The sequence below is a fragment of the Prunus mume genome, linkage group LG8 (genome assembly GCF_029339155.1).
Source record: "Prunus mume cultivar Tortuosa linkage group LG8, ASM2933915v1, whole genome shotgun sequence".
In the NCBI taxonomy this organism is placed as follows: domain Eukaryota; kingdom Viridiplantae; phylum Streptophyta; class Magnoliopsida; order Rosales; family Rosaceae; genus Prunus; species Prunus mume.
Window position 1 is genome coordinate 9,483,142 of NC_142705.1, and position 15,168 is coordinate 9,498,309.

At 37.5% G+C, this 15,168-nt stretch overlaps 2 protein-coding genes and 2 pseudogenes across 2 annotated transcripts; 1 reads left to right on the forward strand and 3 right to left on the reverse strand.

The window, feature by feature from the left end:
• Positions 1-551: 551 nt before the first annotated feature.
• Positions 552-3,309, reverse strand: LOC103339862 (wall-associated receptor kinase-like 20 pseudogene; annotated as a pseudogene).
• Positions 3,310-3,458: 149 nt separating this feature from the next.
• Positions 3,459-6,906, reverse strand: LOC103339771 (FKBP-like peptidyl-prolyl cis-trans isomerase family protein). Its single transcript, XM_008243117.3, has 10 exons — positions 6,710-6,906; positions 6,480-6,620; positions 6,107-6,162; positions 5,886-5,941; positions 5,474-5,531; positions 5,295-5,369; positions 4,740-4,829; positions 4,210-4,287; positions 3,825-3,865; positions 3,459-3,727 (listed from the first exon to the last, which is right to left on the reverse strand). Exons 1-10 carry the CDS (start codon positions 6,786-6,788, stop codon positions 3,700-3,702), a joined length of 702 nt encoding a protein of 233 aa, XP_008241339.1. The 5' UTR covers positions 6,789-6,906; the 3' UTR covers positions 3,459-3,699.
• Positions 6,907-7,200: 294 nt separating this feature from the next.
• On the reverse strand, positions 7,201-8,443 carry LOC148914675 (uncharacterized; annotated as a pseudogene).
• Positions 8,444-9,263: 820 nt separating this feature from the next.
• Positions 9,264-13,085, forward strand: OMR1 (L-O-methylthreonine resistant 1). The gene is made up of 9 exons (XM_008243116.2): positions 9,264-9,764; positions 9,852-10,031; positions 10,138-10,407; positions 10,569-10,775; positions 11,572-11,820; positions 11,916-11,986; positions 12,173-12,290; positions 12,401-12,535; positions 12,616-13,085. The coding sequence occupies exons 1-9, from the start codon at positions 9,312-9,314 to the stop codon at positions 12,754-12,756; spliced, it is 1,824 nt and encodes a 607-aa protein (XP_008241338.2). The 5' UTR covers positions 9,264-9,311; the 3' UTR covers positions 12,757-13,085.
• Positions 13,086-15,168: the final 2,083 nt, after the last annotated feature.

The window sequence follows — 15,168 nt, forward strand, 5'->3', positions numbered from 1 at the left end:
AACCAATTAATGTGGACATCCTAAATATAAATAGATTCCAATAACCCCAGAATTGGAAGTCCATGTCTTCTCTGCATCATTTTATTTCTGCACAAAGGAAGAATCTGATCCCAACCTTCTTTTTCCCTCCACTCAAAACCCATCCTTGGAATCACTTTAGCTTCTGTGTGCTACTCAAAATCTAAGCCTTTCTTGGCATTATATATCTCCACCTCCTTCCATATCCTCTCATTTGGAAACATGAATATTCAAAGATTGTATCAGATTATCCATAACAATATTTAACTTCAATTTCTATAAACTTTGTGTTAAACCACACGCACTCATCAAGGAAGAAGAATCTGAAACGGATTCTTCTTAATCACAATAGTTGATTTGCTCTCCAAATATTTTATATTTACTGTCATTCAAGGCTTTTACCGTTTATATCTTTATTGTGCAATTATAAATATTGTAATATTTACACGAAGGAATACAACTTGAATTCAAACTCTTACACTTTGTCTTGTTTGGTATGTTAAGTTGTCTACCTGTCAATCTTACACTACGAATTAAAATAAGAGTTCGTTTTATTAACAATCTAACGAAATAGCATGTTACAGAGTCCGGTAGGAGAACATTTCCACACTCCAGTAATAGTACAATACATTTTATTTTTCGGTTACATTAATAGTACAGTAAATTCATATAGTTTCAACAAAGCTAATCTCATTAGTTTTGAACCACTTCATGATCTAAAACTTGAATTATGCAGTGGAGTTCTTGAACAACATCCTTCATGGCTGGCCTATCCCCCTTCTTTTCCCTCAGACAGGTAAGTCCGAGCTCTAAGAAAAGCTTTATGCTTGCTAATATATTCCCTGCAGGCTCCTTGCTAAACAGCCGCTGATCCACAACTTCCATAATTGCACCATTGTTGGCTCTTACACTCACATAAATGGCTAAATTCACGTCGTCTTGATCACGCGAGAAATCAATGGCTTTCTGTGATGTTAAAAGCTCAAGCAACACAACCCCATAACTATAAACATCACTCTTATCAGTTAACTGGTAGTTGCGATAATATTCGGGGTCTAAGTACCCTAATGTTCCTTGAGCACATGTTGAGACATGGCTCAACCCTGGACAAGCCAACCTGGAGAGCCCGAAATCGGCAACTTTGGCATTGAAATTGTCATCAAGTAGTATATTAGTTGACTTGACATCTCTATGGTAGATGGGAGTATGAGCAGCAGAGTGTAAATAAGTCAATGCTTCAGCTGTTTGTAGGGCAATTCTGAGCCTAGTTTTCCAGTCAAGAAAGGTGGAAAATTTACCATGTAAATGGTCACTGAGTGTCCCATTTGATATGTACTCATAGAGCATCAACGGCTGCGCAGCTTCCACAATAACCCAAGAGTCTGACCAGATTTTTGTGGTTGACTTGGGAAAGTATCCCAACTTCATTTAGTACTTGTTCTGTGCTCTTGATGTTGCCCACTTTAGCTGACTTGACAGCCACCACAGTCCCATCTTCAAGCTCTCCTTTGTAGACTTCTCCAAACCCACCACTCCCTAAAACCCTGTCTCTAGAGAAACCTTTAGTGGCTTTCTTCACATCTTTTAAGTGAAACATTCTAGCCGATTTCCCGTCATTGTTCTTCAACATGTCTTCTCTTGCCTTGGTAAGCTTTTCCTGCTCAGAGAATTTGCAGGACCTTTTCACTGTAATTATCGCTATAACTACAGCCACGAGGAAAAAAGAGATTACCCCTACTGAGACCTTTAAACGCAGACCGGCTTTCGTGTTCCTCTTCTTCCTTGAGCATGTTCCAAGAACATGGTCCCAATAGTAGCCCCTATTGCAAAGGCAGCGAGAGAGGCCATTGGAACCAGTAGGTGAACATTTGGAAGCTTGAGAGCAGTCAAGCTGTGTTCTACAAATTGGTTCAAGTGGAGGAGCCCACTGAATTTCCAATCCCTCTTCCCATTGGTTTGCAGGCTGGTTTATATCCAAATGAAGGATGCTTCTAAAGGCTTTACAACCTGAACTGTGAAGCCGTATTTTGTAGGCTGAAGGCGTCCCACCAGCAACAAAAGTGCAGCAAAGCTTAAGCTTGCCTGCACACTGAAGTGCTCGGTTTGTGTCAACATGTCCTGAGCTTTCCAAGTAGCGGTGACAAAGGCTAGATGGAGTGCAATTAAGAGGAGAAACCAAGAGCCGTGGAGAGCAGTTAAAGAGGAAGATAGTGTTCGACGAAGTGATGTTGAAAGGAAGTGACTGATTCAACCAGAGGCCCTCACTCACCACCATGTCTTGAGTAACACATTTGTCAGGCAGCCATGGGGATGGTTGTACCAGCATGCGTTGATTCAGAGCCATGATTTGAAGCACAAGATAATAACTTCCATTGAGGGCATCAACATAGAGTTTCTTAGAGGAAGGGTCACAATGGAGAGAGTAGTCGGGGTCACCACAGTCGGGGTTTGTGCTCAGGGGATATGGGACTTTTATGGAGCCACATTCCGGGCAGGTCTTTTGAGAAGAGCAGTAATGAACTACACAAAGAAGGAACAAGAGATGGCAGAAGAGGAAGCCTGGTATTATGTTTGGCTTAGTGACCATTTTGCATGAACAAAGGGGAAACAATGAAAAGCTTATGCTGCATATGGGAAGGAAGATGGGGTAAATAAAAGGATACAACAAGAGAATAAAGTGGGTGAAACAAAAACTGGAAAGTCTCTGCAAGAATCTTATGTGAAAAAAATCATAAAACTTTTGGATTTTATAGGACCTGTAGATTCTTCCTTTATTCTCTAGGGACAGCATTTTAAGCTGTGACCTCTACTTAAGGAAAGCTATTACCAGAAAAGGCTTCAGTGCAACAAACTAATGATATGCCAACTTTTCTGCTTTCCTTCATGAAGTTAAGCAACAAATCAATAGATTAAGAATAAAAATCTATTATAAAAATAAAAGGCAACATAATGGCTCTCCCACCAATGTTCTGCTTTCCAACAAGCATACACGTGGATCACAGTCGGATAAGTTAGAGGGATACATAAGCAGATTAAGCTATGTTCTGCATAAAAAATCAAATAGAAAAGATTTAACATTCATAACAAGAAAATAGGACAACAAGAACATAAGGGCCTTTTTGATAACTATATCAATTTTAGTTTTTAGTTTTCATTTTTTGTGCTAGAGTATAGAGGAAAAAGAGGGAGAATGGAAGTGAGAATGAGAGTAGAGATGAGATTGAGAGGGAAGATGAGAGGAGTGGATGGGCAAAAACTAAAAGCTGAAATCTATTTCAAGTTGTTTTCACTTTTGTTACTCCTCCCTCTCATCCTCCCCTCTCATCCTCTCTCTCAATCTCATCCTCAGTCCCATTCTCACTCTCATTTTTCTCTGTACTCTAGCATAAAAAATGAAAACTAAAAACTAAAAATGAAATGGTTATCAAGCGGGCCCTAAATGACCCAAAAAATAAGTCATTTTTATAAGCAATCATCGATCCGATCATTCAATCATTTAATCATCACAGACACATGCATAGAAAACTTATGTCTCAGAACAAAAAAGACAGCTTTATGGTTTCTATGAAGAGAACAGCAAACATATCTTCTCTTTTTCCACAATTTTTGAGCTTCTAATCTCCTCATTTACATTAACAAAAGAACACGACGAGCGGTAGGAAGAGCATCATTGCATTTGCATTAACCTTCAACAATTTTTACAGGAGACCTACACAAGAGAGTAACAAGATAATTTTCAATTGCTACATATCTTCCAATATGAATATAAAAAGTGGTTAACTAACTTTAGAGAACCCATTACTTACCCAAATGGGCTTTGCTTTATGGCCAGTAATTCAACATCCAACTGCAGATAAAAAAAAAGGTACAAAAACAGTGAAGAGGAATATAGAGAAGGGCCCATGAAAGAAAGACAGCAGAAAAGATTGAAAGAATAAAATGACAATTTGAAAAGAAAATAGTGATAGAGATAGCTTAGTTCGTATGCAAACAAAATTACTAAAGATTCTACACTTGGGATGAAAGAGAATGGCAGAACAAGTCATTATGAATAACATCTGGAGGGAATTTTTAACCACGGATGCGTGAACACTGCAGTTAAGTGTAATATACTTAAGACCATGGAAAAGGCCTAAGACAGAAAAAGAGATTTGTGGATGAAGTCCTTTGAAGGAGATTAAATTATGTTACCTCTATGGTTGCATTTGGAGGGATTTCCTGGACTCCTTTGCTTCCATACGCTAGCTCGGGAGGAACTATTAGCAGTCGCTGCAAAATAAATAATTTAGATGAAATAGGAACCCAAAAGGGTACATATCAATGCTGACCCCCCAAAAAGAAGAAGTTGTTATTCAGTTGTTTAAGTGGTCTCAGTCCAATGAAGAGAAGATCAGAGACTTCGACCTGCTTTTCTGTTATCATATATAGAACAAAAGATCTCCAAATATTAAAAGAACTATCATTTCGTAAGAATCATAAATTTCTAGTCTGTACAGTTTCAGAGGATCAAAGGATTGTATATCAGATCCTTGAGACTCAAAATTATTTGTAGTCTCTACATAAATCCATCCAGATTTCAGAACACTGTTCCACTCAAGGCTTACTACAAAACACCATAAAAATAAACTCCAATTTTCTTCTTCAAATTGTAAACACAAGTTATGCAGCAACAGTGCTTCAAGATATAACAAATAAATTTTATTCCAAAACACTGATCTCACCTGGCCTCCAACCTTCATGCCTTTTACACCAAGATCTAACCCTTTAAGGACTGATCCCCTCTCAGATTGGCCAACGTCAAATCCGTATGGCTGCGGCATCCAAGCATACATATAACAACTATAAGATATAAGAAACACTTACATGTGACACAGTATGGTGAGTGCAGATAGCATAGTCTATTTTCCTTATTAACATGAACCATAAGTACACAGTTCAAGATAAAACTAAATGTTTAGTAAACTAAGATGTCAAAATCTCCAAAAATTGCTCGCCGGAAATAATTAAAAATTGGAAGTAATCTGCACAACGAATAATTTAGGAATTCATTTCCGAAATTATGAGCAGGGATCAATGAGAATCAGTTAACTGGTAATTCATCATAGGAAAGATGGCATGTTAAGAGTGTCAGCACTTTAACTGAAAAAAATATAACTGTTTGTGCATCTAGAAGGAAACTGAAGGTGTCCTTTTCTATCTATATGTATTTGAAATTACTGTCGAAATGACCTAAATATTGTGTATACATGTGAATAGCAGCACCAGTCTAATCTTACCGTTCCTCCTCCAACACCAAGTCCTTGTCTACTTGTCATAAAAGTGATACCCTTCCACTTCGCAACATAATGAACCTGCAAAAATATTGACATTTTTAATGCTTAGTTTTGGAAAATTCTAGGAAAGTATTATTTATGTATTCTCAAAATATTGAAATTTAACTTGATCACAACCATACTGCAACCCGGGATCCTGTCACTGCCTCAGCTCCACTCCCAACCTTCAAGTCATAGTACCTGAGGAGTGAGGAACAATTCCATCAGTACATAATTCCTGGCATAGGAAAAGATATGAACCTTCCACAGCTGAAATCAATAAACAGCATATCGCATCGTAAAATAGGTATGAGTTTATTGTAATACTTTGTATATTATTATTTCAGACGCAGAGCTTTAAAAACTCTAGAAAATTAATTCTAAGCTGGACAAGAAATTTTTTGAAGTGCATTTATCTACATGTAGCATGCCATCAACATGAAAGCTGCAATGAAATGCCACGTTTATGGTTTAATGTGCCATGAAAGATTGAAAGGAGAGAGGGAAAGCAAAACAGGTGAGCAGAGAGTTTATAAGTGACGACAGTTTACTAACTTCAGACCATTGGGAAGGGTTGTAAATTCACTCTCGGGTATTTTCGCTCCTCTTAGCTGCAGAAAATAAATGAATGTCACAAATTTTGAATGTAAAGACTATTTTAAAAAATAAGATTTCTTGTTTTTTTCTTCTTAAATTTAATTTCGTAGCAGCAATAATCACCAAAGTATAATCTCGAAGATAAAAGAACAAAAGCAAAAAAATATTTTGATACTCACAGCTCTCCTACTTGTGCTAACAGCTTCAGCCACATCACACACATACAAGCCAGCAGCTGATTCATTTCAAAAAGATGAAGAGGTCAATAAGCCAGTGTATACAGAAATTGTTCATTCATGGAAGGAATGAAACATCATATGAAGATATGAAAAGAACAGAGACAATTATGAGAAACGAAAATAGACAAAACCCACTAGAATTATCTAAATTTCCACAGGGACAGATTTCCCAGACCCAATGTATTAAAATTATGCCAATTCAATGTTAAGAAGTTCTTTTTCTTTCAACAAGATGAAAACAAATTTTTTATTTATTTAATTTTTACACTTATGCGTTCAGATTAAAAAAAAAGGAGTTAAAAGTAGGGAAAACCTGAAGTTAAAAGAGAACCAATCAAAGCCCTCCTTCCCTCATAGTGTAATGACTGGTAGGTTGGTTTTGCAGCATCATCTGAGGAGGGCAATGAGCATTGACATGGTAAGACATGTGAGTTCCTCTTGAGGAGTCTCTTGCCTGTGAATTCAAATAAAATTGCTTGAGTCTCAATGAACCCCAAAAGACAAGCTCAGAGAGAGAGAGAGAGAGAGAGAGAGAGAGAGTACTTGTAATGGGTTCTGGGAAGGGAGGCCTGTGGAGCAGAGTTGGATTGTGTTGGTGATAAGGAAGAAGGAAGAGTTCCATGGTGCAATAATGGTTAATACCGTTAAAGAATCAATGCTTTAGTTGGTTTAGTTTTTGTAAGAGAAAAAGAGAGAGGATAGCGCTTTCTATTTCATCCACAGCTTTATTGTCTCAAAATCACAACGTGCTGCCAAATGGATGGAGTTCATCATTGTAGTATCCATATTCACAAGGACTGGGCTCCATCAAACTTTGGGCTCGAGACCCCCCTTTTATTTTAGTTTTTTGAATTTTCAGAAACAAAAAAATTGTGAGAATTTGGAACTTTTTTTAGTTTTCAGAAATAAATGTTTTAAATATACAAGATATGTTATTTATATATTTATACTTTATGCATGCCTTGTCTTATAGCTTAAAGGGTCATATTCATATCAAGAAAACTTCATACAAGTGCTTTGGTTATTTAGATTTATAGTGAAAGCAACTGTCAGAAAGATTGGTTCCATATGATTTACAAAGTCATCATCAGTCCCCCAGTAGAGTTACATGTGATTTTGAAGCTCAGCATTTTCATAGCCTTTCTCAACCATTAAAGGAGAAATTGGCCTTCTATGAGACATCTTACATGTGAATTTAATATCTGAATAGCAAGAGATGTAATATACTGATATGTATGTGTTCAAGCACTAGAGCAAGACCTCCTTGCAATGTGATATGCCTCTGCATCATCTGAAACAGAATGCCTTCCAAAACACTTGACTTCTTCATGCCTCTCTTTCTCACCCAATCTTCTTCCTTTTGCCTGGTCACTGCCTTCCACCAATCTTCTAAGCCTTTGAAATAGCTTTTGCCTTTTCGAACAAGCCTGATCGCCGCTCACAATTCCAAAGCAAGGCTCGTTATGCTTCAAAACCATGCTTGCTAACCCATAATCTGCAATTTCTCCGCTTCCTTCAAAATCTGTTGCCAAATTATTGTTCTTCTCCTGATCCTGCTGCTCTTCCTGTGCTTGATTCCTCATCAACTGGTGCCTTGAGCACGCATTGCTCCACCGCTAGTAAACCAGTTCCTTCAGTTCAGCTGCACGATCCTTCTGCAGATGCTCTATTTCCTTTTCGAGGACCTCCTCAATTTTGATCCTTCTCCTCCAATCTGCAATATGTGATACCTCAAAGTGGTTAGACTGTCAATCTGGAAGGAACAAAAATAGATACCACATTTTCCTTTCTAGCAAGGCACCTAATAGCTTCTAATAGCTTCTAATTTTCTTACCCTTTCAGTGCATGTTTGTTGATCATATGAATGAATGCATACATTAGCATATGTGATTGATTTAAAGTGGTGTCGCCTTGGAGATTGAGGAAGCTGATATTTCTGCCAATTCAAGCTTTTCCAAGTGCACATTTTTCTCATCCTGCACTTGGTCCAAAACCACTCTCAGCTCCCCAATTTCATCTTCCAATTTCTTGATAACCTTTGTCCTTGTTTCTAGTGCACCTTATATCCTCAAAACTTCTGCTTCCCAAGCTTCAAGCTTCAAATCTTGTTTCTGCATTATTCGAGATTGCCTTCTTGCTTTCCTCAAAAGCTTCTTTACCTTTTTCTGATCTCCAATACTCAAGTAGCTCCAAAATCCTCAAATATTCTACTACCAACTTCTCACACCTACTTGACTGATGTCTACCATTGGATTTAATCCAACGGTAAATGACCATGACACTCCCTGATCTCCGTGAACCATGTGAAGGGACTGTTTATGTAAATAATAAATATGAGTAGGGTTAATGGTTTTATTAGTCCAACTTGGATCGGATTTGCATTTGAGTATTTCAATTTCCAAAATGGTACATGTGGTCCTTTAACTTTAGTTTCGTTTAGACAACTAGTTCCACCGTTACTTCTGTTAACTTTTTTCTATTAAATGCATGGGTAAAATGGTATTTTTATATTAAAACCATAAAAATGAATAAAAAATTATATCTTTAAAATTATAAAAGAACATCACGTTTTTTTTTTAAAATTAATATTTGAAAAAGAAGAAGAATTTTTTATTACTTTTTTTGTCCACGTGGAAGTTCACGTTTTTTTAATAAATATTTTATTTATATTTTAATAAATTTAAAATGTAAAAAAAATATAAAAATACTATTTTACCCCTATATTTAACAGAAAAATTAACAAAATTGACGAACAGAATTATTTGTCTTAACGAAATGAAGTTGAAGGACCGCGAGAATCATTTTGAAATCAGATCTATCTTTCAAATGCAAATCGATCAGGACTAATTTAACCCATGTTAATCGCGCGAATCACAGACACAATCTCTGCCAAATTGCGGGACCCACAACCACATACAAAAGGTTGAAGTGAATATTTGTCTCGTCTCACCTAAAAGTCGGTCAAAAACCGCATACTCCAGATCGTAGTCTAACCTGCGACTGCGACGTGTCATTTTCTCATTGGCCCTTCCGAAGAGCTTAACAGTGAGTCTGCGTGACTAAAAGTAGGAAGTAAAAGCAAAACCCAGAAAACCTCCAACTCCTTCCTCGCAAAAAACTGCCGCCATTTCCAACCAATCAACCAATGGAGGCCCTCCGCATCAACCCAGCCCATTCCCCACTTCTCCGGTCACAAGGCCTTCAGTCTCACCTCCCCAATGGGCCCCAGAAGCTCAGCACCCGCCGTCCGATCAAGCCCTTCGTTTCCGCCACGCTTTCCCGACCGACCGCCAATGTTTCCGCCGAACCGTCCACCTCCTCTGCTTCCTTCGAGACCAGAACGACGCCGTCTCCGCCTCCCAACCGGGTCTCGGCCGATTCGCTCCAGTACCCGCCCGGCTTCCTCGGAGCCGTACCCGACCGTACTGCCACCGACGGAAACGACAACGGGAACATTGTCGACGCCATGGAGTACTTGACGAACATACTGTCGTCGAAGGTGTATGACGTGGCCATCGAATCGCCGTTAGAATTGGCTACGAAGCTGTCGGAGCGATTGGGAGTGAGAGTTTGGATGAAAAGAGAGGACTTGCAGCCTGTAAGTGTTGTTCCAAGTGTTCATTTGAATAATTTGGACTGGAAAAATTGGGGATTTTCGACTGAAACTTTTTTGTTGAATTTGCAGGTCTTCTCGTTCAAGCTTCGGGGAGCTTACAACATGATGGCAAAGCTTCCACGGGAGCAACTGGATCGAGGGGTTATTTGCTCCTCAGCTGGAAACCATGCCCAAGGAGTTGCCTTGGCTGCTAAGAAGTTGAATTGCAGTGCTGTGATTGCAATGCCTGTAACCACACCAGAAATTAAGGTACATTTTTGTTTTTTTTTTTGTCATTTTGGAGCTTAATTTCAGAATTCTATTTTGTGGGTTTGGCTTATTGAATGTTGTGGAATTGTGTATTGCTTGTTTGCAGTGGAAATCTGTTGAGAGATTGGGTGCCACGGTTGTTCTTATAGGGGATTCATATGATGAGGCTCAAACTTATGCTAAGGAGCGGGCTCAAGAGGAGGGAAGGAGCTTCATACCTCCTTTTGATCACCCAGATGTTATTATCGGACAAGGAACGGTTGGGATGGAAATTATGCGTCAAACAAAGGGCCCATTGCATGCAATTTTTGTTCCTGTTGGAGGTGGTGGCCTCATAGCTGGTATTGCTGCATATGTAAAGAGGGTTTCTCCAAAGGTTTGTATGGTTTTGGTGTTTTTCATCTTTTGAATGGATTACTGGACTTGTTCAAATTTGTGCGCTTTCTTCATGGAAAGATTTAATTTTTCCTTTCCTTTTTCATTAAAAAAGGCCTTCAATTTAGCATCACATAATGTATTGTGATATCTTTTGTACAGGTAAAGATTATTGGTGTGGAGCCCTCTGATGCAAATGCAATGGCATTGTCGCTGCATCATGGTCAGAGAATAATGTTGGAGCAGGTTGGAGGTTTTGCAGATGGTGTGGCTGTGAAAGAGGTTGGTGAAGAAACCTTCCGCTTATGCAAGGACATGGTAGATGGTGTAGTTCTTGTTAGCCGTGATGCTATATGTGGCTCAATAAAGGTGAAAACTTCTTTCCAGTCTTGAAATTTGCATGGGTGAGTTTCTTTTGCTTATCGTGCATTCTTAAGTGGTAGACTTCTTAAACAAAACTTCTGTTCACATTTTCATGTTATAGAATTTAACCTACTTCTATCTTTGTAACGTACATATGTTCCCTGTCTTTTTTGGTGTAAAAATTCACATATTCATTCACATATTTGTAAATTGAATAACTACCAGCCAAAGTTCTTAGTTAACAGTTAGAAAGTATGTGGACGAAGGAATTGGGAATTTGCTCGAGGACTTTGAATGAAGATAATCAATCTGTTTTTGGATGAGTTGTTTTATGTAACATATATGAAAGAAGATAATGAAGTGGAGTGAATGTTCAAATTAAAATTGTCCCAGATACATGTAGTAACAACCTTGGATTTCCTTGAAGCAAGTTTACCGTGGCTGGCATTATTGCAAGGCTGTTTTCTGCTCAGGGGTCTACTTAGTTGCTTGTCCATATGTCTCAGAGCAGGCCCTTTTTCTGTATATATATATATTCTATTTTCATCCTTTGAACTTTGATGTCATACTAAGGTTGTCTGCTCTGTAGTCTAATTATGACATCAGAGAGATATGTGTTATTAATGAATTCATTTATGTTCAGGAGTAACCTCTTTTCTATGTTTGGCTATTTGTAACAGTAATAAGTTCAAATGCAATTCGGGTGCTAGTTTATCTCATTGAGAAAGGACGGCCAACACTGTAACTTATCTTTAATGGTTTTGAGATCTTAGACTTCACAAGCTTAGTGTTTGTTTTGCAGGATATGTTTGAAGAGACTAGGAGCATTTTAGAACCAGCAGGCGCTCTTTCTCTTGCTGGAGCTGAAGCTTACTGCAAGTATTATGGTCTTAAAGGAGAAAATGTTGTTGCAATAACCAGTGGGGCAAATATGAACTTTGATAAACTGAGAGTGGTGACTGAACTTGCTAATGTTGGTCGGCAACAAGAGGCTGTACTTGCAACTATTATGCCAGAGGAGCCTGGGAGCTTTAAACATTATTGTGAACTGGTATGCTAATGGTGCCTTGGTCAACTGTTTTTTTTTTTTTCCCTTTCCAACTGAAGTGTTCTTCATGGTGTGAACTGAATCACTTTGGTTGACAGGTGGGCCCAATGAATATCAGTGAATTTAAATACAGATGTAATTCTGATAAACAGGCTGTAGTATTGTACAGGTAAGCACTAGTCATCTTTTAGGTTTTACTGACATTATTTTTCCCAAATTTGCTGCCAATTTCTTTTTGGTGGGATGGGTTTACTTATGGCTGTTTTGTTTCCCATAAACAAAAGCTTTTTACTTGGGATTAGTAATACATATAATTTTTTTTAGATATTTCTTTATCCTTTTATATCATGTGCAGTGTTGGTGTGCACACAGCTTCTGAACTTAAAGAAATGCAAGAGCGCCTGGAGTCTTGTCAACTCAAGACTTACAATCTCACAAAAAGTGACTTGGTTAAAGATCATTTGCGCTACTTGGTAATTCTGCTACTTACAATCGTGTTTCTCTCTCTCTCTCTCTCTCTTATAATTTTGTTTAGTTTGTTGCATCTTGGTCCTAAGTTTACTTTGTTGTGGATCTCTTTCAGATGGGGGGCAGATCAAATGTTCAAAACGAGGTTCTTTGTCACTTTGTCTTCCCAGAAAGACCTGGTGCTCTAATGAAGTTCTTGGACGCTTTCAGTCCACGTTGGAATATTAGTTTGTTCCACTACCGTGCACAGGTCGTAATTCAACATCTTTTTGTTTGTTTGAATTTTATTAAACAAATTCTGATGGTATACTTGTTTTTCCTATGCAATAGGGTGAAACTGGGGCAAATGTGTTGGTTGGAATCCAAGTTGCCCGGGGCGATATTGATGAATTTCAAGCTCGTGCGAGTTCTCTTGGATACGACTATGCAGTGGTGACCGACAACGATGAGTTCAATCTTTTAATGCATTGAGAGCTTGTGCCTCCAGATCACGTTTTAATGAGTAGAAAAGGGAGACACCTGTCTTATGTGTTTGACAGTTTATTATTGTATCTTACAAGCTTAAGAGAAGTATGTATTGAGGGGGAAAGTACGATATTTTAATTGTCTGTATTTTAAGATCATTGTTCGTGGATGTCAACCCAGGTCTTGTTTTGTCCAATCGAGTGGGTATTGGTGTTGCCCCCTTGAGGTCTACTACTTTGTTTTGAATGAGAAAAGCGGTGTTCATGACTCATTAGCAAGTAGAAAAAAAGAGTATCGAAGGCAATAAGAGAATGTGACTTTACTATTGGAAGGAAGTTGAGCATTTCGTTGTCTTCTCTTTTAGCTTGAAATCTCCTCAGTGTTTATCTTTTGACTTTGGTAAAACTATTTTGGTAGAATTATTGTTCAATCCTATTCTCTTTTGCTTTTTATTTTTGTGCGAGTAATATTGTGAAAAACGATAACTTAGGCAAATTCTGGTTATTATTCAATACAAAAACGATAATTTGTTTTTTCTTCAAACAAAACAATGCTCCTAAACCGTATGATATTTTCGATATTTCAAATCTATTTTGATGTTTCAAATGCACAGAAGACATGTGAGATTGCTGCTCTCATATACCTTGCAAAGGCTGAAACCAGTTCATATTGGGTACAATACAACTCTCTTCCTGATAGCCTAAGTTATGCCATTACGTCTATTGCGGCGAGGCTGAGCAAGCACGAGAATTGTCCCCAATGATGGCAAAAATAAGTTTTTTCTTATGCCAAGAACTCAACCAGAGATGAAATAAGTTAGTCAACTATGCCAATTTTATGGCAGTACTTTGTGGTTCCTATCAAATTGTGGTATTTCGAGAATTTTCTTTTCCATTTTATTAGGGGTGTGTGTGCAAGATCCAACTGACCGATCCAATTTTAATTGGTTTTCGATGATTTGGCAAATTGGATTGGATTTCTTACTTCCAATACTGACATGATTGGATTGGATGACGGATTTGCTTGTGAAAATCCAATCAAATAAAATCCAATCCAGTTCAATTAATGCGTGTTTTGCTAATGCAATGCACATTTTAATCATTTGATGGAGTTGTGTTTAGTATATTATAGAATATAAAAAAAATCTCTAGCATTTCATTTAGAATCCACCCACAAGGGCTAAGTCTAAGGTAAGGGCAAGCAAGGGCTGCCACTATTCACGTGAATTAGTTTCATAAGGCGTGTTTATACTTTAAACTATTAATTTTTGCTATATTTTCGGTTGTCAGTCACTATTTATTATAAAATTTTTATTTAAAATTTAAGTAATTGGATAAAATTTTTCGAATAACATTTTTGGTTTTGCCTTGAAAGTTATGCACATTAAATTGAATAAAGCGGATTTTTTTTACCTCGTTCATTTGATGGAGTTGTAGGTTTAGGGAAAAAATACAGAAGTAAAAAAAAAATCAGAATTAGAATTTTTTCCGAATTTTTTTCAATTTTTTTGGCAAAAAAAAAAATCTTTCATCGCGTCTTCGGATAAACTCGCTTCAAAAATCGCACGGGACCCACCATCAAACCCTCTAGCATTTCATTTATATTATACATTTACATATAGTAAACTATTTGATTATATTAAACATGATGATAAATATTTCACTATTATCTTTTTCATAATGAAAATCGATCATCCAATCCAATCCAATATCAATTGGATTAGATCGGATTGGATTGAAAAAATCATAATCCAATGTATATTGGCTTGAATAAGGATTGGTTTTGAACCGATGCACACCCCTATATTTTATGGCAATCCCCTTATCTATCACTAGGTTTATAAATAATACTAAGTATATTCTCAGTTTGGCAAGAGTAGACTCAAAGACTTTGCTGGAGACTCCCTTAGTTAGAATATCAGCAAGTTGATCTTCGAAAAGGAAAATAGAGCAGCTGCAGAAGGATCGTGCAGCTGAACTGAAGGAACTGGTTTACTAGCGGTGGAGCAATTAATGCGTGCTTAAGGCACGAGTTGATGAGGAATTGGAGTGTCCACAGGCTTGCAAGCTAGCATCCCTTTCTGTTTCAATTAAAAGATCCAGCACAAAGATTCCCTATTTTCAATGAGCCACTTCAATCCTTAGAAAATATCTCAGCATACCCAAGTCTTTGATTTCAAATTCCTTAGCCAACTGAATGAATAAAACTAAGATGTTTTACCATCTAGTGAGAAAGATATAGGATAGGTAATACATGTACATAGTTGAAAGCAATATTAGAACATTGATTTGTAACATACTTTTCAATGCTTTTATTTTTTATTTTTTATTTTTTTGTGATGAGGAGAGGAATTCAAACACATGACCTCGTATCATATGTACGATGAAAGTAAATAAATTTTCATCTCATTCGTTGAGG

Coding starts and splice junctions, on each gene's coding strand:
- LOC103339771 (XM_008243117.3), bottom strand. CDS start 6,788: ATGGAACTCTTCCTTCTTCCTTATCACCAACACAATCCAACTCTGCTC. Junction 5,942..6,106: donor TTAGCACAAGTAGGAGAGCT/GTGAGTATCAAA, acceptor TATTTTCTGCAG/CTAAGAGGAGCGAAAATACC. Junction 5,532..5,885: donor ACCCTTCCCAATGGTCTGAA/GTTAGTAAACTG, acceptor CTCACTCCTCAG/GTACTATGACTTGAAGGTTG.
- OMR1 (XM_008243116.2), top strand. CDS start 9,312: ATGGAGGCCCTCCGCATCAACCCAGCCCATTCCCCACTTCTCCGGTCA. Junction 10,408..10,568: donor TAAAGAGGGTTTCTCCAAAG/GTTTGTATGGTT, acceptor TCTTTTGTACAG/GTAAAGATTATTGGTGTGGA. Junction 11,987..12,172: donor CAGGCTGTAGTATTGTACAG/GTAAGCACTAGT, acceptor TATCATGTGCAG/TGTTGGTGTGCACACAGCTT.